At 33.9% G+C, this 27653-nt stretch overlaps 1 protein-coding gene across 1 annotated transcript in view; it reads right to left on the minus strand.

The window, feature by feature from the left end:
* The window catches only part of LOC306651566 (uncharacterized protein), a 517337-nt gene that overhangs the window by 319563 nt on the left and 170121 nt on the right, over window positions 1-27653 (minus strand). The window contains exon 6 of the mRNA XM_079124236.1: window positions 2954-3153. Coding sequence (XP_078980362.1) covers window positions 2954-3153 — 200 coding nt within the window. The remainder of the gene's footprint in view (window positions 1-2953; window positions 3154-27653) is intronic.

Raw genomic sequence — 27653 nt, forward strand, 5'->3', positions numbered from 1 at the left:
CCCTTTAATCTATTCTATCTCTTACTTTTGAACATAAAACATGCTCAATTTATGTTTCCTTAAGAGCCCTTACCAGCAAAATCTTATGCATATATGTGACGTGGTCTTGAATCACATTATACCAAATGAATTCATAAATTCTCTTTGCTTCAAATCCATAAGCCACTTACAATTTTAATGGCTAATGAAAACAATGTAATGAGAAAAAAATCATGTCAACAAATTCTTAAGATTTCATTTAGTACCATGAATAAAATCTTTCAAAAGTCCATAACTTCTACAGTAAATCTGAAAATATATCTTCTGTTACTAATAAAGAAGCACTAAAAGGAAGTTTTATATGAATATAAGCTTATAGTACTTGTAAAATAAATTTTTTGCATACCAAAGGTCAGTTGAAAAAGTTCAATTAATTCACTGTAAGTCTGAACATTTTACAGAAAAAGAAGAGGAAACTCATTAAGGGAAGAGGTCAAATAACAGGCTGTTCTCCATTTTATTCATGATATCTTGAATTAAATTCTTGAATCAAATTCAATTCTCAAAATTGCTATTGTCTCTTTTACCAAAATGACTCATGAGACTTATATCCTCTTATTAAGTAAATCTGAAATAATTTTGTGCTTGAAATAGTAGTTTTATTAAACAAGGATAAATCAGGTGAAATAATTGCTTTCACCACAATTTGAGAATAATTCAGTATTATAATTAATGATGAAAATTTTACATTTAACAGTATCTTTCCTGTTTAATTTTTCTACAAAGAGCTGAGGCTGATTTTAGAATAAATCACTTTCCCCAGGAACATAATGATTCAATTTCAAAGAGGAAAGAAGGAGCAATTGCTCTAGTTGACACTCTAACTAGATATGTGGTAAGGGAAAATATAATTATTGTGTAAGAAATTCAATTTGGTTGAGCCATAACTATTCTCGAAATCCTTGATGCTATCTTTTCATAAATAATCAGATGATTCCCTGATGCAACTTGCAAAACATAAGGACATTTCTGGAAGGTCTTTGTAAAATCAGAAGTGATTAAAGCAAAGAAATTAAAAAGTACTGAGGTGATCTACAACAACCATGTGCAGTATATGATATACAAAAATTGTTTCATCACATTTTTGATGTTCAAAGATCATAATTTAGAATGCTCAAATTAGCTTAGTAAAAATGTTACTCAACAGAAATATCTCTTATTTGCTGGTCACTAATTCTTAAGAAAATCCTACATGATTATTTAATATTTTAAACTAAAGTTTAAAACCTTGAGATGAAAGATCCTATGGTGATTTTCCATATTTCAAACGTGATTATATGACATATGAGGTCTTTTTTATAGCTCATCTTATTCTAAAACAGGAATCTACCTCCTTATGGGCTACTTACTATAAAATACAGGAAGAAAAATATAAGTTCCTGTTAATCCTACATGGTCCCACTGAGAACAAATACACCCTTAAATTGAAGAATTTAGTGAAACTCTGGAAGATTAATTCTTAATACTGATAATATGATGTGAATTTTTTAATAAGACTACTTTAATATAATGAGAAAATCTAACATTTTGAATTAACAAATACTAGGTTAAGTAGATTGTAACTCATTATGGTGACTTCATTTTAGTGAGATCCTCTTTTTTGGGGGAGGAATGGGTACCAAGGATTGAACTCAGGGGCATTCAACCAGAGTCACATCTCCAGTCCTATTTTGTATTTTGTTTAAATACAGGATCTCACTGAGTTGCTTAGTGCCTCACTTTTGTTGAGGTTGGCTTTGAAGTTTCCATCCTCCTGCTTCAGCCTCCCAAGCTGCTGAAATTTCAGGCATGCCACTGCACCCAACATGAGGTCCTCTTTTTGACACTACTTCATCCTGTGGATATCTTCGCTGTGTTCCTAATATAATTTTCCTCTTTTTCTCCTTAAGTTGAGCATATTCCAAGGATCCAAATAATTTGCTTTCTGATTGTGCTTGCTGGGCTTTCCTTGCTTCAGTTTGTTACTGGATAGATATTTGTAAGAGACTCCAACGGAAAGGGAGTAGAGGAACTGAAGAATATGCTCAATTTCTTCTAATATGCACTTTAAAATTTATTTGAACAAATGGGTCAATTACTTCTTCTTTCTTTCTTTATATGAACAAACAGATTTTAAATCAAAAATTAACTGTAATAAAAAATAGATCATAAGGGATCAGAAAGAGCAGTTAACAAAGAAGTAGGGGCAAATGTCATGACTTCTTGTATTTGTCTAAATGATCATAAAAAGAGGCTTCTATCTACGTATCCTCCCTTATCTTGGGATATAACACTTAGAAGAAGTAAAAGGTCTAGGAATAAATATTCATAAAATCCTTTATTTGTATATAGAACTAAGAGTTGACAAAAATCTTTCATCAAAACAATAATTTGAAAGTTAAAATATTAATGTTATAAAATCAAGATTAGGAATTTGATAACCACCACCTTTTCTTAGTAACACAAGAATTCAAAGACAGTATTAATTTTTCTTTCACAAAATATCCCTAATTTAATTATCATACAAAGAAAAATTATTTTGCTATTGTTAAAATATGCAGATGTGATAATTTAGAACTCTGGGGTAACATGCGTTCTAGGAAGACTGTAGAAAAACAAGTGCTACTTCACATGCACCTTTGGAGTTTGAGTTATAAAAGAAACCCAAAGTGGATCCTTTCTAAAATAAATATTATTTTTGTAAAATGAACAAATTTTTTTAAAAGTCAGATGATCAAATATTTGTTCATTTAAGGAGAATTGTAGAAATATGCTGTGCATTCCAGGGAGATGGTCGGAGCAACAATAAATTATCTGTAAACACCTTTTAAAAATGTGAGAATAAAATAAAGTCCATATGGAAGTTTCTAAGGAGAAACAAGAAGGAAAAAATACAACTATCTTATTGATTTAAAGATCAGATATTAAGAATTACCTTTCCAGAAGGCTTAGTATCATCTTGACCATGTTAGTCAGTTCAAGAGCAGCTGTAAGAATATTATGAGGTGGTTGTTCAACAGTGCCATGTAGACTACGCGCTCTTCTTCTTTCCGATATCATGACAAGAACACGATCAATAGCATGCTCAAGATGTTCACTTTGTTTCCCAAATCTTGTAAGCATCTTTTTGTCATTCTGAAATTAAAGTAGGAGTTTGGGGGGAGAAATGAAGAGTACTTTTCTAATACATTATAAACATGGAATAGGTTCAATACCAACATCATTTAGCCAAAGTAATGTAAGAGGGATGCAAAATTACCATCAAGTACTTTCAATCCTTTAAATATTGTTCATGGCAGATGCACAGACAGCACAAAAGGAATAAAGTTCAGCCATGAAAATATTGATATTTTAATATTATTATATACAAAAGTACTACAATTAGGATGTGTTAAGATATTGCCTTTTTGATAGATCTATCTCATGTCTTTTCTAGAGCATAATCTTTCAAGAGGAGAACCCATGCTACTTTACTCATTGGACAGTATTGGGTATAGAATAAAAGAAATAGAGAATGAGGTTCCTTTCATTTATCCTTACTCCCTGGAAATTATGTATATCCCTTTCTGAGAGCTTATAATTTAAACATGAGCTGTAAGATTTTTAATTGGGTAAGGTATTTAAATGAAACACTTGATTAGACACTCCCATTTACATGTGTTCTTCACATGAACATGTGTACACAAACTGAACCACCCATACTATATTTCCACAACCTTGTGAAACAGCTATCAGAAATAACCACAGAGTTTCAATAATGGCTACATGTGGCCTGCTCTTTAGAAAATGTTACTCTAGTTTGGCTACATAATGGTCAAAGAACTATCTTTGGATTACTAAATAGTGAGGGAACCTGTTAGAAATGACATTCCCTTTTGGTCTTGGGAAGTTTTGGGTGCAAGAAAATTTTTTTTAGGAACCAGATCTATAAATATACTTTTTTGTCAGAGTCCAAAAGAAATTATATGAAAATCATATTTGTATGATTGCTATGGATCCAGAGAACCAAATATACAGCTCTTCAATTATCACTTCTGCCTAAAATATGACATATTATGTGATATGTTCAAATGTTCACTCTTAGCAATTGTTTTTAACTATCAAGATTCAACCTCAAAAAAGTAGTGTTCTACATTCCTGATGTTTTGATAGTGTCTATCTCATACAAATGAGCTTGCTTTAAATTTGCTGATTGGCAAAGTAAGGTGTGCATTTGGGTATATATTTCAATTTTTCAAAGGGATTTAGAATATTAAAATGAAAGCAATAGAAAATGAAGGATTATATATTTTATTTGTAGATGTCAGAAAGACATCAGCTATTAAGGCCAATTTTCAAAATGCGAGCATTCATCTCCTTCTACCCTTTGCTTCCTAACATTCCCTTGCTTTTATTGATATAATCTAGTATCACAGATATGAATAATTATGATTAACATTAAAATTAATTAATAGTATATGAATACATACTTTATATTTCAAGAACTTATCAAAATTATGTTTAACTTTATAATTTATAATGATATAAATGTTATTTTAACAAGATGTTTCACTAGTTTAATTGCTTTTTGAGAATTGTTTTATATTATAACTTCACTTTTCTTAATTCTTTATTTTTACTTATTTCACGTTCAGGTGAAATATATCTCCAGTACTTTTAAGGAATACATGGACAATATACTTCCTGATTTTAAAGTGCTAAATTTTTTTAGCTTCCAAATCACATGATTGGTTTCCAAAGTTCACACCAACTTATCTTTAAAATAGAAGCCTCCTGATCTGTAGTGATATTTTTATTCTTATTAAGTATTGTTGGCCCTAAAAAGATTAGGGAAAATGGAGATTTCCTGACATACACCACACTTTTTTCACTGTGGTGAAACAAATATATCTAGGTCTTTTGTGAGACCGATTTTGTTCAAATCTGAAGTCTTAAGTATTTTTTTCTAAAATGTAGTTAATAGTGTCTGCTTTATCTATGCATAAGATATTTAAATATATCAAATGCAGAAATATGAGATACTATTTATATATAATTAGTATGTGTTAAAAAGAATCACAGTAGTTTAGAAAATCCTAAGTACTAAATTCTAAATGATGGGCAATCTCTGCAATACAAAGGAAATTTCAAAGAAATTAACATTTAGCTCTTCTGATATCATAAGTAAATTTGGATTGACTTCCTGAGGGTAGTTTTAGAAAATTACATTAAAATTGAACAACCAACAAATACTTTTTTTGTTCTTGTTGTTGACACCTCCTCACAAGACCTTCAAGAGTGCAAACTTAGACATACGTCTTTCTTTTTTGTTTTTAAAATATTTTTTTGCAAAATATTTATTTTTCTGTTACTCCAAAATATCTAGGTCAGATAATTTATAATTAGGAGATGTTTAGAATTTGAAATGCAGTCCAGTAGTGATATAATGGGAATTATGCCTGCCTGGATAGCTAACAGCAAATGATGCCACTTAAATTGTAATAGAGAGGGTCTTGTTGAAATTTTATAAAGTCATATAGATTCGTATCCAAGTGTTAAACTGTCACTAACAATTATACATAGCATTGAAGTCATGAAGTTTTCCAAGTGTTTCTCATATGCTAACTTTTCATAAAATACTGGAACTTCTCTGAAGTTACAAACGTCACAGTGTACCAAAAGTGATTCACTTCAATACCTTTGAGAACCTATAAACATGTTAAGAGTTCAGAAAGACAACTCTTCATATTTCCAATAAAATTTGTTACTGACATTTCAGATTTGATTTTGATGCATTAAATGAGATAAATAAATTATTTTTTCTATTTCACAGTTGACTATTTTTGCTAGTATATGACCTTCATTAATTTGAGTAAAGAACTTTCAATAATTGATGAGAATAATAAAAGTAGAAAGGAATGTCACATATATTTCATTAAGCTTCCAGTAAAGCTATGATAGGATCCTCTTCAATATGTACCAGTTTTTCCCAAATACTTAATATTGATATTGGATTGTTTTGCAATTTTCTAACATTATTCATCCCATTCTATGTGAATCAGTAGTAACATCCAAAGAAGTTGCAATTATAGAATGGAACACATGCATTTAGAAAACACAAATCTATACAGAGAAGTCTACCTGTTGTTTTCTACTTTAAATATGGGAATCTTCTCAAGGGTATCAAAAAAAAAAAAACATTGGATTTGTGGAATGGAAAATAGGATAGATATACCATAAAATCATCTTCTTTAGATGTACACTATATTTTGTAGAAAGGGGGAACACCGTTTTTTATTTCATAGTCTGGGGGTAACTTATAACTAAATTAAATCTGTGACTTTTTTTTTTCATTTATATCTTGTGTCATGAACAAGATCTACAGGTTTCCAGATTTGACTTTACATACATTACTACAAAGGAGATAAAATATCTGTTACATATTCTGTTCAATGTTTTATTTACTTATTGAGAAAACTCTTAACTACTTTATTTACCTAAAATCAGATGTGAATACCCAAATATTAAACTCTAAATATGGATAAATATTTTTTACTTCCGGGATCCAGTAAACATCAACATTAATGAAAGAAATAAAATTTTGAGTCTCCTACTGTGATTTAAATGAAATTAGGTGAGATAATTTTCCCCAAAGAACATAATTAAAGTCATAATTTACATGGTTCTGATAAATGGAAGGCTCTGATTAAAAATTTCCACAGTTTATTGATTATCTGACATAAAATCCTGGTCCTTCAAAAATAAGAGCACATCCCTAAGAGCTGTATTTTCCAGGAGTAATATACTTTGAAAAATCAAGTCAATGCCTGTCGTTAAGGGAGATATAAACATTGTAGAAGAAATTCCAACCTCTTTGATCTTTTTTTCCATCACTGTATTTGAAGTCAAAGGTCTGAATTCATATCCAGCCTTTAACAATTTACTAAAAATATAACTGATTCATTCTTGGTTTAATTCTCTTATTTGTAAAACTAAGATCCTTAACGAAAATTCTAGGTTATAATTGAAGGTTTATGTTTAAAAACTATAGGATGAAACTAAAGATAAATAATGTGAAATAACTTTAAAACTATAAATCAGTATACAGGTCAGATCTATTATTTTCAGGACATTATTAGATATTATAACAAGAGTAATCACATACTATAAAGAAGACAACATATTATTTATGATTAAGAAAGCTGAAAAATATTTATAAAGAATATCTTACATAATATGTATTTCCTTCATTGTTCTAGTGGAGTCTACTTAAAGATCAAAAAAATCACTTGCCCATACCCATTAACTTTGAAACATTTTGAACTCTACCATTTATTGTTTTTCTTTCTTTATCCACTTTTATTTTCCCTTTGTTACACTGCTTTAAAAAAAAAAAAAAACACTGGCTATAATTTCATGCTTGTATCCATTCTAGAATTCCTTTCCTCATTTGGTGGTAAACAATACCATGTCATTGGTTTTCATTTTCAAGCTTGCTAATGTACCCTTTCTCTTTAATACATCTTCTTAATTCCTTCATGCAAATGAGCATAGTAACCAGTACATAATTCCTATTTAAAACTTTTCTCATATTTCCTGTTTTAATTCTTTAAAATAACAGCTAATGTAAAATATTTAAAAGGGATTGTGGCAGCCTACTATTTTAAGGCATCCACTTTAACTTAAATATTCACATACAACTCCATAAATGGGAAACTCTCTCCAAGGCTATAATGCACATTTGTTAAGTTTCCTAAACCAAATGACAAGAAATATTTTTATTACATATTAAATGAAAAAGAAAATTAACAAATTTTATTAATTACCCAGTGGTTGAAAAATTCCAAAGATGATAAAATTTCTCTTTTTACATATCTGTTCATTCACACCAGAAATAGCTACTAACATGCCTATAATGATGATTTGCCAACTTGGATCTGCCTAGCTTGTGGGATTATTTGGTATGCCAAGGGTTCTTTCAAATGAACAGGTGAATGTGTTCATTTTCTCTGACAATGTTTATTCAAGGCAAACTAATCACATTTCTTTTTTAAAATGTCAAATTTAAGCTTTTTCCCAAATGAAATATACAGACAATTCCAATATAGAAAGCAAGTTTTAGGAAACTTTATCGGCAGTGGTGATTGGGTATTGTGCATTATTCCTCTATATACACCTTAGAGGTGGCGTGACCCCTTCTCTCCTCTCTAATCATGGATATGCTAAGCTTGGCATACAAAGCTTCAGTGCCTTCCAATCTCAATTCAAAGACTAGGCATGCTTTCCAGGACACAAAAAAGGTCTACAAGGACATCCAAGAATCACCAACATGACCAAGAGTACTGCTTGCCCGCTTTTCAGGTAAATAATTATAAGAGATATCATAGTTGTATTTTATATATTGATATCTCTTTAAATCTAGACTTTTCTGGCTTTTGGGTAGCAACTAATTTTAACAAATGCTTCTGTTTGTGTTATGGTAGCTGTCAACTGTGGTGGCACCTACACTTTTAGATAACAGTAAAGAGTAATACATCTTTCCAAACTGTAAAAATGTCTTGAATGTTCCTAAATAACCTGCTGCCATTTAATTTGTTTTCTGAACATTCTGGTTCTTTCCATTTCTGTGTTACTCTTTTAGTCAAAGAAGCCACCTGTACCAGTACTGAGAACAGATCTGTGCACCTATGAAATGTGAATGGACATTTGATCCATCTTTGTAGGCCACTATAATTAAGCCACCAAACCTGAATGCTACAGTTGGCATCATGATTTTTGGCAACAACATATTCCACAACCTGTAGTAGGTTTTCTATTGGTTTTTCTGATGTCTTTCAGTCACTCACACAGCTTGCCCTCATACTTAGCCATACAGGCCAGTATACCCATGTACTTTAAGGTCTCATGTTGAACAGTACTTTTGAAGAAGTGACACTCTACTAACATCTTTCAGAATATTCTGGATGCTTTCAATGTACTAAGATCCTAGGAGATTTTCAAGTAAGTTACCCTGGGGTGAAAATATGCTTTCCACACTTCATGAAACTGTTACCCTTTCATGTTTGAAGTTATCTTCTCCCAGTTCCAGGATGATCCACTGTTTCCACCTCTTTAAGTAGCATATCTGTTCTATGTCATGATCTGCTGAAGGACCTAGGTCACACTTAGTGTCACAGTTCTTTGCAAAGGGATTTTTAAGGTAATTAGACTATTTCTTGTATTTGATTTTATGCCTTTCTCTGGATTGAAGCCATAAAATCAGTTTCATTGGAACTCTTGCTTCTTCTTTGCATTAGGGAATTGTGCTTGCTCATAGGTACACAAAGCATCTATTTCAAACAGTCTAGACAAGGCCTCTGAATAAAAACACAGACCATACTTTCTTGGTCCACTTCTTCAGAAGGGTTCATGTTTCACTTTTGGCCACATGAATAAGAGGAATTAGAGAAATCCACAAGATGGGACTGCTTCTACAGAAAACCACTTTAAACTTATTAGCTGCCTGTATGTGGTCTGAAATGCCTTCATCTTTAGATTTTTTCCTCCATTTTCTTTGGTCTATTAGCAATGTCAATGGCATTTCTTGTTTTTGTACTCCACAGGGGTCATTACCTCAGATGCCACTATGTTTTGCTAAACTATCAGGGCATGAACAACCTCTCAGGATTCCTAAATACTTCTTCAATGAACACTTTAAAATCAATTGTTTTTATCCACTACTTTCTCTCTGGTATTTCAGTCCTCTAACTCATAAATATCACACTTTATTTCACCATTCTCTTACTTTACATGTGCGTGTGTGCGTGTGTGTGTGTAGTAATTTGTTAACTAACTTCTTTTCCTATGTCTAGCTATCTAGAAGTCTTCACTCAATTATATGCCCATCTCCATATTCTGGAATGCATAAAATCAATAAGTTCAGGTACCATGCATAATATTTTTGGTTCTTCACATTCCCATCATTCATTACAATGCTTGGCATGCAGAAAGTGTTTAAAGTAGTCATTGAATGAATGAAAGAAGGAAAGTAGGAAGGCCAACATAAAATGTAAAGGGTCAGGAAATCCATTCTCTAGTTTTATCATTTCTACTATCTAACAATGTAGCCTTCAAAAAATCATTAAGTCACTCAAACTTATTAAACAGAAATAAATTCTAAATGTTATAAATTATTAAATTTATAAAATAAAGAAAATAGAAAAAATAAGCATTTGAAAAGTATTTTAAATACATACTATATAATTTCACAATTCATACACATTTCCTTTTTACTCAATATATTCCATACCTCATTTTAGGTATGGCATTCAAAATTAGATATGATACACATGCACATGTAAAGTAAGAGAATTTTTTCTGATGAACATTTGTTTAAAAAGGATATAATGATTTTAAAGAGTGTCTCCCTATATTCTCTACAGAAGTCCATAGTGATGTGCAACAGAAATGTTAAATATAATATATTCAGTAAGGGTTATTTTGAATGCTAATTATATATTATGATCAATTTCTAATAAAACACACTCCAACACAAAATAGTTCATGATTACCTTAGCATTAAATGAGTATACTCATTATTCCTTAAGTTGCTAATACATTAGATAGCAGTGACCATAGAGAACAATCCTTCCTATGCTTCCCCTTTGTTGTTTGGGAAACCACTGTATAGATAAAATATGCCTTCCCGGATCTGCAACCATTTTTAATTATTTGAAAGGTAATTGAAGTGAAGGGCAAAATTTCTTAAATATTCTACAAATTCATTTCCAAATGCTAATTATTTCTAAGAAGATCCTAGTCTCAAAAAATTGCAATGTGTGCAGCTGATTCAATATTTGGGAGATCACATACACGTTATTTTACACTAATTTCTGGAAAGAAAGCCAATGCAAATATTAAGGAAACACATTCTACTATGCCCACCCAAAACATTCAACTACCTAGTACAGGTGTAAAAAAGTCAGCCAAGATCAGCCACATTCAGCCAAAAGGTACCCAGTCAGGAAATATAAGTGTTTATAGAAGTATGCATAAAGCTTATACTGGCCTCAGATTGATAGTGGGGGTGGTGCCAAGGATTAAATAATAGAAAGGTATAGAGGAAATTGGTAGAATGAGAAGAGATATGAAAGGAATTCAGAGAAGATATAGGATAAGACAGAAGTTGAATGTATGATAAGGATGTCTGTTCAGCAGTCTTAGAGTGATATTCAAGATATGAGAATATACTATATGTTGAAAATTTAAAGGGCTTAAAATTAGGATACTACAGTGACACAGTCACAGAAATATCATAGCAGCACAATTCACAACACCAAAGCTATGGAACCAAACTAGGTGACCTTCAACAGGTGAACTGATAAAGAATGTGGTACATATCAACAATAGAATATTATTCAGTCATAAGGAAGAATGAAATTACGTAATTTGCTGGAAATTGGATGGAACTAGAGAATCTTATGCTCCAGCCCCCCACCCCCCAAAAAAGTTGAATCTTTTCTTTGATAAGTGGATGCTAATACACAATGAAGCGGGGAATAGAAGTTCATTGAATTAGACAAATGGGAATGAAAGGAAGGGAGAAGCACGGTAATAGGAAAGACAATAATGATTGGACATAACTTTCCTATGTTCATATATGAATACACCATCACTGAAACTCCACATCATGTACAACCACAAGAATGAGATTCTAATTAAAATATGTTATACCCATGTACGTGTAATATGTGAAAATACATTCTACTATCATGTATACCTAAAAAGAACTAATAAAAATTAAAAAAATAAAAGAGATGATATACAAACTTTAAAAAATCTGAAATTATACACAGAAATGCTTTCTTTTAGGAATTAACTACTATGATGATAACATCATTGAAAAGTGATATTAGTATCTGGAAGTTGAACATTTAAAATAAAAGTGAAGAGGAAAGGAGTAGAAACATAAGGAAAAGAGGTGACTTTTCTGATCATAAAGAAAAATCAGTCCAAGAGTCTAACATTTCTATAGCTAATAGTCTTCCATTTTACCAAAGTTGATATTGATTTCTGAGAGACTAAAGCTATTATAAAGGAAGAACTTAGTATAAAATAACTTTTATGTTCTCTATTGAAGGAATAGGAGAAAAATCATCAAAGGTGAATTCTAAATAATAGGTTTTACACAAACAGAAGGAATAGAATTATTTTTAGTAGAGTATTATAAAAGGAAGATCATAACATGAAAATTTTACTGTTTTTATATTATAATGAATCTGAATGACTGAGGGAAATTGTGAATGATTATGCCAAAGGTGACATTTTTAAAAAATAACATTTAGTCTTAACTACAATATTGATAGCATTTCTTTCTATACTAAAATTAATTCTTAGTTTCAGAAAAGGAGTTATATCCCAAAATAGTGCTAAAATTTTCTAACTTCTCATGAAAGTTCATGAAATAGCATGATTTGAAGTATTTCAGTGCTGCTGCTGATTACTAATGATTGCTTTTGGAGCCAATTGTTAATGTTAAAATGATGGACTTTAGCAACTCCAGGAGCTTTGCAATCAATGGGTTTTTAAGTGTTCCCAGTATTGTGAGAAATGAATAGCACTAATTAAAGAAAAATAAGTTATATGCATACTCAGAGGAAAATAAGGATCTAGATTATTCTTTGAAATTAATGGAGGGATAGAGTTTCTTGATGATGTATTATATAATTATGTCCAGATATCTTCATAGAAGTAAGTTACTTATTGTTTGGATCAAGGAGTATTCCATGAAAAAGCTCATATGCTAAGGCAATACAACAATATTCGGCAGTGACAAAACTGGATTATGAGAGCTATAATGTCATTTTCATGTATTAATACATTTAATTTGATGGAAAGTTGTGCACTAATTGTAGTAAGTTGGGCATGGATAGAGGAAGTAGATCACTTGGGGCATGCCATTGGGGATTATATCTTGTCCCTGGCTCCTTGCTCTTTCTTGCTCTGCTTCCCAGTTGAGTAAACTAAGGAGCTTTCCACCACCACAGCCTTCTACCTTGGTGTTCTGCCTCAACTGAGACCCAGAGCAATGGAGTCTGCCAACCATATACAGAACCTCTGAAATAATGAATCCAAAATGAATGTGTCCTCCTCTGAATAGTTCTTGTCAGATATTGTTGTCGCAGTGATGAAAAACTAACACATAATCTAATGTTTATAATATAGGCATTTTAAAAATTCATGAGAATTTAATGTTTCTGTAAATGAAGATACTGTAGATTAGTAGACTCAATTGTATTTGTAAAACATACATATGTATATATACATTAATATAAACAGGAAATACATGTAGTTTGTGAAAATCATATGTAATACATAAAACTATATATATATGTATATATACATATATATAAATATAGTGTGTGTGTGTGTGTATTTGACTACTAAGGTACAGTTAGGAGAAGTAGTTCTGGTTTGCTATTGCACACTATGGTGACTGTAGATAACCTTGCATTTCAAAAAGCTAGAAAGAGAGGATTTTGAAAGATGCTGCCATAAAGAAATGACAAATATTTGAGGAAGAACATATGTTTTACTTGATTTAAATATCATGCAATATATACATGCATGGAAACACTTCATGGAAATCCACTGACACATATGAATTTTATGCATCACTGAAAATAAATTTAAAATTATGTAAAATTGAAAGCCCATGGAAATGTTTCAAAAATATTGGATGAGAAGGGGGGGTGAACCAAGAGGGCAGACTAGAGGGTGACTGCATCTCCTGTCGCTCCAGAACCCAGGATTCAAGAAAGGGAGGCATTGAGAGACTTGGAGTAACATAGAGCCATGGGGTAAGTCTCCCCCACCAGGTGAAGCTCGGCCCGGGCAGCAGGCCCAGACAGGGGCGGCTTCTCAGAGCAGGGCAGGGCAGCTAGAATCTTCCCCAGGGAGCCCTGCTCCCTCCTGCGGTGGGCTCCTTGCCTGGTCAGCTTCTCAGAGCAGGCCGCCCAATAAGAGCCTTTCTGCACAGGTCCCGGAGCCTGCAGTGAGCTCCAGACTGCAGGCATATTCAGGGACCAGGGCAGGGCGGCCAGAGACTTCCCAAGCAGCCCTGCTCCCTCCAGCGGCAGGCTCCTGTCACAGCAAGCTTCTCAGAGCAGGCCGCCCAGTGAAAGCCTTTCCACAGAGAGCCAGCTCCAAGCCCTGGAAACAGTAGTCAACTAGGGGCAGCTTTCTTTGGAAGCACTGCATTATCAAGTTCCCCCAAGACTTCAGGCTACTGAAGGCTGGGAGGTGATATACTGGAAAACTACAGGGATATTATAAGCCAATAGAAGAAATCTGCAATATCTCAGAGTCCCACTGATATCTGACCAATATGAGAAAACAAGGAAAGAAAATGTCCCAAACAAACCTAGATACTATATCAATAAAACCCAATGACAGCACAGCAGAAGAAATGTCAGAAAAGGAGTTCAGAATGTACATAACTGAAACAATCAGGGAAGCAAACAAAGAGATGAAAGAGCAAATGCAGGCATTGAAGGAGGAGATGAAATATCAAATACAGGCATTAAATGACTGCACCAATCAACAGTTAAAAGAGCAATTACATGAAGCAAGAGATCCTTTCAATAAAGAATTAGAGATACTGAAAAAAAACCAAACAAAAATCCTTGAAATGAAGGAAACAATAAACCAAGTTAAAAACTCCATAGAAAGCATAACCAATAGCATAGAACACATGGAAGACAGAACCTCAGACACTGAAGACAAAATATTTAACATTGAAAACAAAGTTGAACAAACAGATAAGATGGTAAGAAATCATGAACAGAATCTACAAGAATTATAGGATATCATGAAAAGGCCCAATTTAAGAATTATTGGGATTGAGGAAGGCTTAGAGAAACAAACCAAAGGAATGAACAATCTATTCAATGAAATAATATCAGAAAATTTCCCAAATCTGAAGAATGAAATGGAAAACCAAGTAAAAGAAGCATAAAGGACTCCAAATATATAAAATTACAACAGACCCACAACAAGGCACATTATTATGAAAACACCTAACATACAAAATAAAGACAGAATGTTAAAGGCCACGAGAGAAAAGAATCAAATTGCATTCAGGGGGAAACCAATAAGAATATCAGCAGATTTTTCAATCCAGACCCTAAAACCTAGAAAGGCCTGGAACAACATTTACCAAACCCTGAAAGAAAATGGATGACAACCAAGAATCTTATACCCAGCAAAACTTGCTTTCAGATTTGACAATGAAATAAGATCCTTCCATGATAAACAAAAGCTAAAGGAATTCACAAAAAGAAAGCCGGCATTGCAGAACATTCTCAGCAAAATATTCCATGAGGAAGAGATGAAAAACAACGATGCAAATCAGCAACGGGAGGAACTAGCCTAAAGGAATAGCCAAATAAAGGAGAAACCAAATAATGTCAAAAAACAAAGATGAGTCAAATGACTGGGAATACAAATCATACATCAATAATAACCCTTAATGTTAATGGCCTGAACTCATCAATCAAAAGACATACACTGGCAGATTGGATGAAAAAGGAAAACCAACAATATGCTGCCTGCAAGAGACTCATCTCATAGAAAGAGATACCCATACACTAAAGGTGAAAGGATGGGAAAAAACATACCATGCACATGGACACAGCAAAAAAACTGGAGTATCCATCGTCATTTCAGAGAATGTGGACTTCAAGCCAAAACTAGTCAGAAGGGACATTACATACTGTTTAAGGGAAGCATAAATCAGCAAGACATAACAATCATAAATATCTATGCCCCGAACATTGGCTCAACAATATACATCAAGCAAATCCTTCTAAATTCAAAAACCAAATAGACCACAACACAATAATACTAGGCGATTTTAACACACCTCTCTCCACTGGATAGATCTTCCAAACAAAAATTGAACAAAGAAACCATAGATCTCAATAACACAATCAACAATGTAGACTTAAAGGACATATATAGACTATACCATCCAACAAAGAACGAATACACTTTCTTCTCAGCAGCAAATGCATCCTTCTCTAAAATAGACCATATTTTATGCCACAAAGCTACTGTTAGCAAATACAAGAAGATAGAGATACTACATTGTATTCTATCACATCATAATGGATTGAAATTAGAAATAAATGACAGAATAAAAAACAGAAACTTCTCCAATACCTGGAGATTAAATAATACGCTATTATATGATGAAGGGATAACAGAAGACATCAGGAGGGAAATAAAAAATTCTTAGAAGTAAATGAGAACAAAGAAATAACATATCAAAATCTCTGGGACACTATGAAAGCAGTACTTAGAGGAAGATTTATTTCGTCGGGTGCATTCAACAAAAGAAGTAAAAATCAACAAATAAACGACTTAACACAGGAGCTCAAAGCACTAGAAAAAGAAGAGCAGACCAACACCAGAAGTAGTAGAAAACAGGAAATAGTTAAAATCAGAGCTGATTTCAATGAAATTGAAACAAAAGAAACAATCGGAAAAATTAGCAATATAAATAGATGGTTCTTTGAAAAAATAAACAAAATTGATAAACCCTTAGCCACACTAACAAAGAGAAAGAGGGAGAAAACTCAAATTACTAAAATTCGGAATGAACAAGGAAATATCACAACAGACACAAGTGAAATACAAAACATAATTAGAAGCTATTTTGAAAATCTATACTCCAACAAAACAGAAAACTTCAAAGACATCAACAAGTTTCTAGAGACATATGAATTACCTAAACTGAACCAGGAGGACATACACAACTTAAATAAATCAATTTCAAGCAATGAAATAGAAGAGGTCATCAAAAGCCTACCAACAAAGAAAAGTCCAGGACCAGATGGGTTCTCAGTCGAGTTCTACAAAACCTTTAAGGAAGAGCTCATTCCAATACTCCTCAAAGTATTCCATGAAATAGAACAGGAGGGAACCCTCCCAAACTCATTCTAGGAATCCAATATCACCCTGATACCTAAATCAGACAGAGACACATCGAGGAAAGAAAATTTCAGACCAATATCCTTAATGAACATTGACACAAAAATTCTCAACAAAATGTTAGCAAATCACATACAAAAATATATTAAAAAGATAGTGCAACATGATCAAGTGGGTTTTATCCCAGGGATGCAAGGTTGGTTCAACATCCAGAAATCAATAAATGTCATTCACCATATCAACAGATTTCATGTTAAGAATCACATGATTATTTCAATAGATGCAGAAAAAGCATTCGATAAAATATAGCATCCTTCATGCTCAAAACACTAGAAAAAATAGGGGTAGTGGGAACATTCCTTAACATTGTAAAGGCCATCTACACTAAGCCCTTGGCCATTATCATTCTAAACAGTGAAAAACTGAAAGCATTCCCACTAAAAACTGGAACAAGGCAGGGATGCCCTCTTTCACCTCTTCTATTCAACATCGTCCTGGAAACTCTAGCCAGAGCAATTAGACAAACCAAAGAAATAAATGGATACGAATTGGAAAGAAGAACTCAAACTATCCCTGTTTGCTGATCACATGATTATATATTTAGAGGAACCTGGAAATTCCACCAGAAAACTCTTAGAACTCATAAGTGAATTCAGTAAAGTAGCAGGTTACAAGATCAATGCTCATAAATCCAATGCATTTTTATACATAATTGATGAATCTTCAGAAAGAGAAGTTAGGAAAACTACCCCATTCACGATAGCATAAAAAAAAAAATACTTGGGAATCAATCTCACAAAAGAGGTGAAAGACCTCTACAGTGAGAACTACAGAACACTAAAGAAAGTAACTGAAGGAAAACCTAGAAGATGGAAAGATCTCCCATGTTCTTGAATAGGCAGAATTAATATTGTCAAAATGGTCATACTACCAAAAGGGCTATACAGATTTAATGCAATTCCAAATAAATCCCAATGATGTTCCTTACAGAAGTAGAGCAAGCAATTATGAAATTCATCTGGAAGAATAAGAAACCCAGAATAGCTAAAGCAATCCTTAGCAGAAAGATCAAAGCAGGGGGTATCGCAATACCAGATCTTTAACTTTATTACAAAGCAATACTAACAAAAACGGCATGGTATTGGTACCAAAATAGACAGGTAGACCAATGGTACGGAAGAGAAGACATGGACACAAACCCAAATAAATAGAATTTTCTCATGCTAGACAAAGGGGCCAAAAACATGCAATGGAGAAAAGATAGCCTCTTCAACAAATGGTGCTGGGAAAACTGGAAATGCATATGCAACTGAATGAAATTAAACCCCTATCTCTCACCCTGCACAAAACTCAACTCAAAATGGATCAACACCTCGGAATCAGACCAGAGACCCTGCATCTTACAGAAGAAAAAGTAGGTCCAAATCTTCAACTTGGTGGCTTGGGATCACACTTCCTTAACAGGACTCCCATAGCACAAGAAATAAAAGCAAGAATTAACAACTGGAATAGATTCAAACTAAAAAGCTTATTCTCAGCAAAGGAAACTATCAGTAATGTGAAGAGAGAGCCTACAGAGTGGGACAATATCTTTGCCACTCATATTTCAGATAGAGTGCTAATTTCCAGAATATATAAGAACTCAAAAATCTCTACACCAAGAATACAAATAATCCAATCAACAAATGGGCTAAGGAAATGAACAGACACTTCACAGAAGAGGAAGTACAAGCAGTCAACAAACATATGGAAAAATGTTCGACATCTCTAGTAATAAGAGAAATGCAAATCAAAACTACCCTAAGATTTCATCTCACCCCAATTAGAATAGCGATTATCAAGAATACAAGCAACAATAGGTGTTGGCAAGGATGTGGTGAAAATGGTACACTCATACATTGCTGGTGGGCTTGCAAAGTAGTGCAGCCACTCTGGAAAGCAGTATGGAGATTCCTGAGAAAGCTTGTAATGGAACCACCATTTGACCCAGCTATCCCACTCCTTGGCCTATACCCAAAGGACTTAAAATCAGAATACTACAGAGATACAGCCACATCAATGTTCATTGCTGCTCAATTCACCATAGCCAGATTGTGGAACCAACCTAGATGTCCTTCAATTGATGAATGGGTAAAGAAACTGTGGCATATATATATATATATTGTGGCATATATATATATATATATATATATATATACACACAATGAAATATTACTCCGCTATAAAGAATGATAAACTTATGGCATTTGCTGGCAAATGTATGAAATTGGAGTATATCATGCTAAGTGAGATAAGCCAATCTCAAAAAAACTAAAGGACGAATGATCTTATCGATAAGTGCATGGTGACACATAATGGGGGGAGGGCGGGGTTAGTGATAGGTTAGGTTTAGAATTAGGGTTAGGGAGGGGGGCAAGAATGGAGGAAGGAAGGACTGTATAGAGGGAAAAGAGGGGTGGCAGGCGTGGGGGGAAGGGAAAAAAAATAACAGAATGAATCCAACAACATTACCCTATGTAAATTTATGATTACACAAATGGTATGACTTGACTCCATGTACAAACAGAGAAACAACATATATCCCATTTGTTTACAATAAAAAAATGAATTAGAAGGAAAAAAAATAGGACAAAACTTTTTTTTTTTCTTTTTGCAGTGCTGGGGATTGAACCTAGGGTCTTGTGCTTGCCAGTCAAGCACTCTGCCAACTGAGCTATCTCCCCAGCTCCAAGGAAAAAACTTTTGAAATTTAAAAATATATTTAGCCAAGTGGTGTCTTCTAAAGTGGTACACAATAATCATTAATATATATAACTACAGTATGCCAAATAAAGGATGAAATTAGGATGGCCAAACATTACCGACATAGATGTTCAATATCATGTACATGTTTAGATATTTTCTATTATTCTTAATCTGCAACTTTGGGCATTATATAGGTTTTTATTATTATGGATAGCAGACGTATGTCTTACAAAATCCATGAATCCTGAAACCAAAAACCTACTCTGTGAGTCAACATTTGACTTTAAGTAGTACAAATAGTCAAGGAAACTTTCACCCTATATCACTTGGAGATGGAGAATTCCCATGGTTTTGTGGAGAGTTATACTTGGATCCTGAATTATTTTAAAAACCCAAAAAAAAGATGTACAATTAAATCTGACCACTAAAGATAAAAATATGAATATTATTTATAATTGTGTGAATTTGGCTCACTCAAACAAACTGAGTGCCATCTATATTCCAGACACAATTCAACACTGCAATAAATTTAATACGATGATCCTTGTACCTGTGAAACATATTCAAAATTATTCAACAGAGGTGAAAACAATTTCATGATATTTAAAAATATATTCACATAGATTTAATTTTTCAGCATGTTCCTTAAAATGTTGACCATATATAAAGCATGATTCAACATTAAAATAATGTCTAATATCTAACTTATTTGAAGAAATATGGCATCTTACTGATTTGATTAAGAACTCATATTTTGAATTTTTCACATTATGGTTGACAATGAAGAAGGTCTACCTACACCCTAAAATAACATGAATTTCAAATTAAGGAAAATAACTGAGAATGGGTTAATTTTTCTTGTGTTGGTATCTGACACCTTTCATAGAAATAGAACAATTACAGTTTGCATGTGGCTAAACTTTTATTTGGAAATGTAGTAATCTTCTGTGATCTGAATATGTGTGAGACCTTCCAAATTTTATATGTTGAAATATTAACTCACCAGATAGAGATATTAGTAAGTAAGGACTTGGGACAGTGATTAAGTCATATGGTAGAGCACTCAGGAATAGAAATAGTGCCTTTAAAAAGAATCTGACCGAACTTTCAGATGTATATACAAGAATATACCACAGTAGATCTGAACATTAAATGTATCCACAAGACACTAATTAAAAATAACAATAAATGAATTCCATAAGGAACAGTAGAGTAGAGGAAGGTGAGCAGGGGGAGGGAGGAAAGTACTGAGGACTAGATTAGAGCAAATTATATTCCATACTTTTTCTATTATGTCGAAATGTCTCCTAATGTTATATATTGTTGGGGCTGTGCCATGTTGGCGGCACCAGGATGGCGCCTGATCACATCGGAAGCGAGGAGGTTAATTGACATAAGCACACTCAGGTGATTTTCTCATCCACGCACACAATGTATGCGCATGTGTTCTCGAGCACTAATTGCCTGCTAGAGCATCTCGCCTAATCTTTGCGTAAGAGGCGTGGCCCTGCTCTCCGCATCCTGGAGGTGATATAAGCGTAGGCGGAGCGAGACAGAGATATAGCAGCCATTAGAAGCAACCAGAGGAAAAGACACGTGGCGCAGCAGTAGCCAGAGAAGAAGACATGCCACAGCAGCCATTAGAAGCAGCCAGAGGGAAAAACATAGCAGCAAGTAGGGGCAGCTGCGGAAGCAGATTGCGGAACGGAGAACTGACACGCATCACTAGGGCACCTTAGGTAGACACACCGTTAGTTCACAGGATGCAGGACTTTAAGGCGTGGCAGACCTCTCTCCTTCTAAGCTCTAAGAAAAGCCTGTCTTTCTTTCAAAGTTTCTCTCTTAAGCAAAGTTTCTTTCTCTCTGATAAGCGGGGGTCTCTCTCTCTCTCCTCTCAAAGCAAGTAACAAGCAAGAAACAAAGTCTCTCTCTCTCTCCTCTCAAAGCAAGTAAACCTCATTTCCTCTATCCTCTATAAACAAGCAAGAAAGCAGTGCACCAAGAGAAAGATAGAAGTGCCTCAGTTTCCACTCCACCACCCATAAGACCCATGCAAGTTTTTGCTGCAGGCAGTGACAAATATCCATGGATTTTGGAACCGCAAAGAGACAGTGACAATATATAACTAAGTAAAATCAATTTAAAAAGAGACCCAAGAAAGATCTCTTATACCCTGCACATTGTTAGAAAAGCCCATAAAAGATGGCCATCTATTCCATAGCAGGCCTTTCCCAGATACTCTATCTGGTGGCACCTTCATCTTGAACATGCTAATCACTATAACTTGGAAAAATAAATGTATATTTTTATAAGCAATGTTATATTTTGTCCTGAGTCCAATCAAGGCATTATCTAACATATATTTTACTGTGTGAGTGTGTGTGTGTGTGTGTGTGTGTGTGTGTGTCTGTGTGTTTTGGTATGTGAAAGAGGGAGGGTGTAAAAGAGAGATTGAGAGAGAGCACAAGTATGAAGGATCTAACAAATGAATTTCTAAGGAGGTTTTCAGGAAATATGCTCATTTTATGTTTGTTTAGCCTTCTACTTCAAAGGTTAATCATTTAAGTGATTTGACCTCAACAAAAGCTTTCAAATTTGTTAAATTGTGCACCTTTTGCCAGATTCCCTGATGTGAAATGTCAGACTAGCAGAAGAAAACATATTTGCTAAATAACAATACATTTTCATGAAATCATTGACCCTAATAAAAATATAAATCTTTCAAAGAATATACAGTGAATCATGAAATCATGTTTTTTTTTCCTTTAAAGGTTACACGAAAATATTGAATTCTGTTTACTTTGAAACCTTCAAATGGTTCAGGAACTTATAAAGAACAAATATATCTTTTCTTTTTAAATGAATATTAAATTTAAGAATGGGGAGATTACTGAATATCATATTAATGTTGTACCACAAACACCAACAATGAGAAACAGCTAAGTCCTTTTGAATACTAACTTTAAGAACAATGAGGTGATATTTAATATAACTCAGCATTTTGAGACAAGAACTGATTTTATTACTGCATTTATATATAATATATATAAATAATATATATATGTATATAGTCCCCTAATTCTACAGTGATGATTAGGGATGCTATTCCAAGAAATGCTGCATAGATAGAAATATGTGCATGAATACTCTATTTCATTTAAAATAAAATTGTTCAAATAAAGTAATAAAGCACATTCCACTGTATTTTTCTTCTGTGTACTTTTCAATAATTTATAATAAATTTGTATTTTATGTCATATTAATGCTTCATATTGTTCAGGGAAAGTGATAAAGTTATAAAATTCTATATTAATTGTCCCTCCAAAGATACATTATGAAATTAATAAAAATACAATATATAAAGCATTCAAAATATCTGATCTATGAGCAATGAAAACTTCGCAAATGTCAGAATATTGAAGCGAGCATGGCAATCTTGAACTGCCAGGTACTAAATGATCTTAGATACAATGACATACTTCCATTTTTAAATATAATTGAGAATAAGAAAAGTACTTATTTAGCAGCAACATAGTATGTCACTGAAATTGCATAATAGGTCTTCCATTTCATTATGGACATGAAGAAAGAAAAATAAAGGTTTCATCCACATAGGATACATCAAGCAATATACTCCAATGCTAAGACTTTACACATCTCAACACCTTTTCACAACCTGTCTATAAGGAGCAGAAAGTGAAGAAATAACTGTACTGAAGAAGTTGACCAAAAACAAACTGAATTAAGGTGAGAGAATGAACTTCATATTTTAGAAGTATGATTTCAGCCTAATAATTTTTCAAGTCTATTCACTATGGAGTGCTATTTGGAAATTATTTGAGGATGAAAGTTTTCATATGGTTACACATGGCTTCCAGTAACAGCTCAATGGCACAATTATGATATCATAGCACTTTTGATTTCAGGGGGTTTACAAATAAAGATGGCCTGTATTACTAGGTAATGAGTGCTCAAAAGCTGTGCTTGGTAGTATGTGCTAAAAGGCATGAGTTGCTTACTGCATAATCTCTCCTTATTTCTAATGATTGGAAAAGTGATGTTAGAAGGCAGGTTAATCCATTTGTCTCTCTCAATGCCTGCTCTCCTGTGGAGAAATTCATAGAAAAGGCATAAGGGTATGTTTTAGTCAGCTTTTTCACTGCTGTGACAAAAAGACCTGAGAAGAACAATTTTAAGAAGGGAAACTTTATTTTGACACTCACAGTTTCAGAGGTCTCAGTTCATAAAGAGCTGGTTCCATTCCTTGGGGCTCAAGGTGAGGCAGAACATCATGACAGAAGTATGTGGAGGAGGAAAGCAGGTCAGACCACAACCACCAAGAAGCAGAGAGAGTCTAAGCTCAGCTCTCAAAATATATACCCAAAAGGCACACTCCAATGACCCACCTCCTCCAGCCACACCTTACATGCCTATAATAACCACAACTCAGGCATCTGTACCAAATGATTAACACATTGATTAGGTTAAGGCTAACCCAAGCATTTTACCTCTAAGCTTTCTTGCATTTTCTCACACATGAGCTTTGTGGAGACACTTAATATCTAAACCATCACAAGGTACTTATTCTGGAAGGCTACACCGATGCTGCTCATCTTAAAATGAGGTTGGGTCCTGATGAACTTATCATAAATTAAAAATCCTAAGTCAAAAATCCATCTAATATACCTAATTTACTGAACTTCATTAGACTACATTTGGGCAAAGTAATTTAACACAAAGTCTGCATTCAGCAAATTTTATTACATATCCAACACAAAGTTGAATATAGTAGAATACAGTTATTTATTTACTGTTATTATCATGTGATTGGGAAATATGGCTCTCTGCTGCTACCCAGCATCATGAGAGAACACTGTACCACATATTACTAGACCAGGAAGATATCAAAATTCAAAAATTTAAGTGCCACATTTTTTAAATGTATATTGGTTTTGCACCACTATAGAGTTAAAACATCATAAGTCAAATCATAATTAGTTGGGTACTGTCTATATTCTTTCCAACAGTTGCTGTCTTCCACTACCCAAGCTAGAAGTATAAAGAGCAGTGAATTTGGAAGGAAAAAGTGAAAGAGGACATAAAAATCAATGTTTGTAGAGATTCAAACTTAATAGGAAAAGTCGAAGAACACAGAGGGAAGAAAAGAGTGTCCTAAATAGCTTTGTATGTAAAATTAGGTATTTTCTTTGAATGGTGAAAGCAAAACTATCATATTAAAATTCAAGTTTTGAAAATACTGAGAACTTGAAAAATCTGAGCTAAAGAAAACTGTTTAAGGAAGAATTGTATCAACTCTAATTAATACAATGTCTGGAGTCATGACACAGCAGGGATATTCTTGCAGATTCTATTAGATAATGAAGATAATCACAAATTGTAGAGCCAGGAACAAGGAGATGGAATGAAAAACAAATTAATATAATTCAATATAATGTTTCAAAACAAACCAGCTTTCAATTATCAGACCATCTCATTTCCCTTATCTGTCAAAAAAGAGAAGACCTGAAGTTATTACCAGGGTATCAGAACAATCTGAAAGTATGGTAATGTAAAACTAAGTACCTACGAACTCAGACAGGCTATGCTGCAAAAGGGAAGTTACCACCTTATTAAAAAAAATAGTATGTTTTACTGTGTTATTCTGGATTGAATAAAAATATGTGATCCCACCTACTGAAATTCTTAAGATGCCAGAACTTTAAAAAATGATTTTAAACTCCTAGAAAATTTGATAAAGGGAATAAAACTATAAGTTATTAATATATAATCATGAGAGCTGACATTTTTCTTTTTGTGAGTCAGGAACTCTGCTTTTCACTAACTCAATAATCATTTTGACTTTATGATACAGTATTATTAACCTCATTTACAAATGTGGAAAGTAAGGCAAAAAAAAAAAAAGAAAATACTTTATGTAAATTGTTTATCACTGTGCCTGACATTTAACATGTTAGAATTACAAACCTCAAAAGCTAGATTGCTTTTAGTAAGCAAAGGGAGTATTTATAAGTATTTAGAAGAGCTAAGTGGAGACATGGAGGAACATAGTATCTCATCGTACTTATCTCCTTTGTTGTAACTATGCTTGGTTCCTAAAGACTTAAGGTGTAGGACTAGCCTGAAAGAACAGAAAGAGAGGGATTTGATGAGACTTTTGCCTTTTCTAGATTCTGCAAAAATTTTTTCAGACACAGAAATGCCTGTTTTTTGTTATTGGAAACATAATTTTCCAACTTATACCATCTTTTTAGTCACCATTGATGATCACTATCAACTCCTTGGATGTATACCTCTTTACTTCCTGAACTTTTGTCTGGAGCCGGCAGGTCACACGCCCTGCCTTGCCTCAAGGTCAGGCGCTTTGACTCATGGTCACGCCCCCTGCCGTGCCTCATGCTGAGCTAAGATGGCGCCTGCCGGATGCTGGCGGGGCGTGCCATTACCTGTTTACACACCTGTCAGACTATACCAGGTGCATCACACTAGATTGCGTGGTGCTTCATGATTGGACAATTACACTTCCTTATTGGAGTTCTGGCGCGAGACTAGTCTTGCCTTCGCGCGCTTTACTCTGATTGGTTTCTGTACTTTATATTAACTGTGTTAATTCTTCTAATAAACGAGACTTGATCAGGCATTTGTCTTGTCTCCATTTCTCGTGTCTCTTGTCTCTTTCAATCCCAGCACCCCCCTCCAGGTACCCGTTGATGTCCTGCAGGCCGGGGCAAGTGGCGCCCAATGGTGTGGCTTCGGATATGGGGGAATTCGCGAGGGAAGAGGCGTGTAAGTGTTCGGCTGAAGAAAAAAAAGTGAAAGTGAAAGTCAGTTCGACAAAGATCGCCGCGGGAGCCTGCTGCGCCGTTCTTAAAGGTACAGTAGTGCCAAACTATGGGACAAGAATTAAGTAAGCATAAAGTTTTTGTTAAGCAATTAAAAGAAGCTTTAAAGACACGGGGAGTAAAGGTTAAGAGTAATGATCTTTTTAAGTTTTTTGACCTTATTAAGGACACCTGTCCGTGGTTCTCACAAGAAGGAAGCATTAATATAAGAAGTTGGAATAGGGTGGGAGATGCTTTGGGAGATTTTCACAGAACGTTTGGCCCAGATAAAGTTCCTATTACAGCTTTTGCTTACTGGAATCTCATAAAGGAACTTTTAGAACATACAACAAATAATTCTGATATAGCAGCAGCAGTTACTCAGACAGAGGACATTTTAAAAGCAGCATCAAAACAGGATCTTCAGGGAGAGCCCTCCGAGGATAAGGGGGAGGGAGATCTTATTTCCCTTGAGAGTGAAGATGAGGAAGTTACAAGTCCTTTTCCAGATGCAGGCAGCACAGGTGTTAAAAAGAAAACTCAACATCAGAACAAAGCTCCACCTAAAATTTATCCTTCATTGACTCGTTTTAAAGACCTTTCAAATGAGAATAAAATAGATGATGAGGAAGTTGATTTGGACCTCATAAATGAGGAAGCCTCAAAATATCCTAATCCTGACTGCATGCTTAAACAAGGACAGTCTGTTTTCTCAAATTCACCTCCTTATCACACACACTCTGCTCCTATGGCAATGGCAGCGATAGATCCAAAGGAAGACCTTAAAGAAAAAATTAAACATTTGGAGGAACAAATAAATCTAGAGGAACAATACCAAGCTCTGATTACCAGGTTACAAAAATTAAAGACAGGCAATGAATCAGTGCCCAGTCCTGATGGATTTAAAAGGGATATTCGCCCTCAAATTCTATCTGGACAACAGTGTCCAAGAGGAGGAGTTCCCTTAATCAACAGGGATTTAAAACCCCCTCCGCTAAGTGCTTTCCCTGTTACTGAGACAAGGGATAACCAGGGACAACCCTGGAGGCACCACACTGGCTTTGATTTTACTATCATAAAAGAATTAAAAACTGCTGTTTC

The sequence above is a fragment of the Sciurus vulgaris genome (assembly GCF_902686455.1).
Source record: "Sciurus vulgaris genome assembly, chromosome: X".
Taxonomy (NCBI): domain Eukaryota; kingdom Metazoa; phylum Chordata; class Mammalia; order Rodentia; family Sciuridae; genus Sciurus; species Sciurus vulgaris.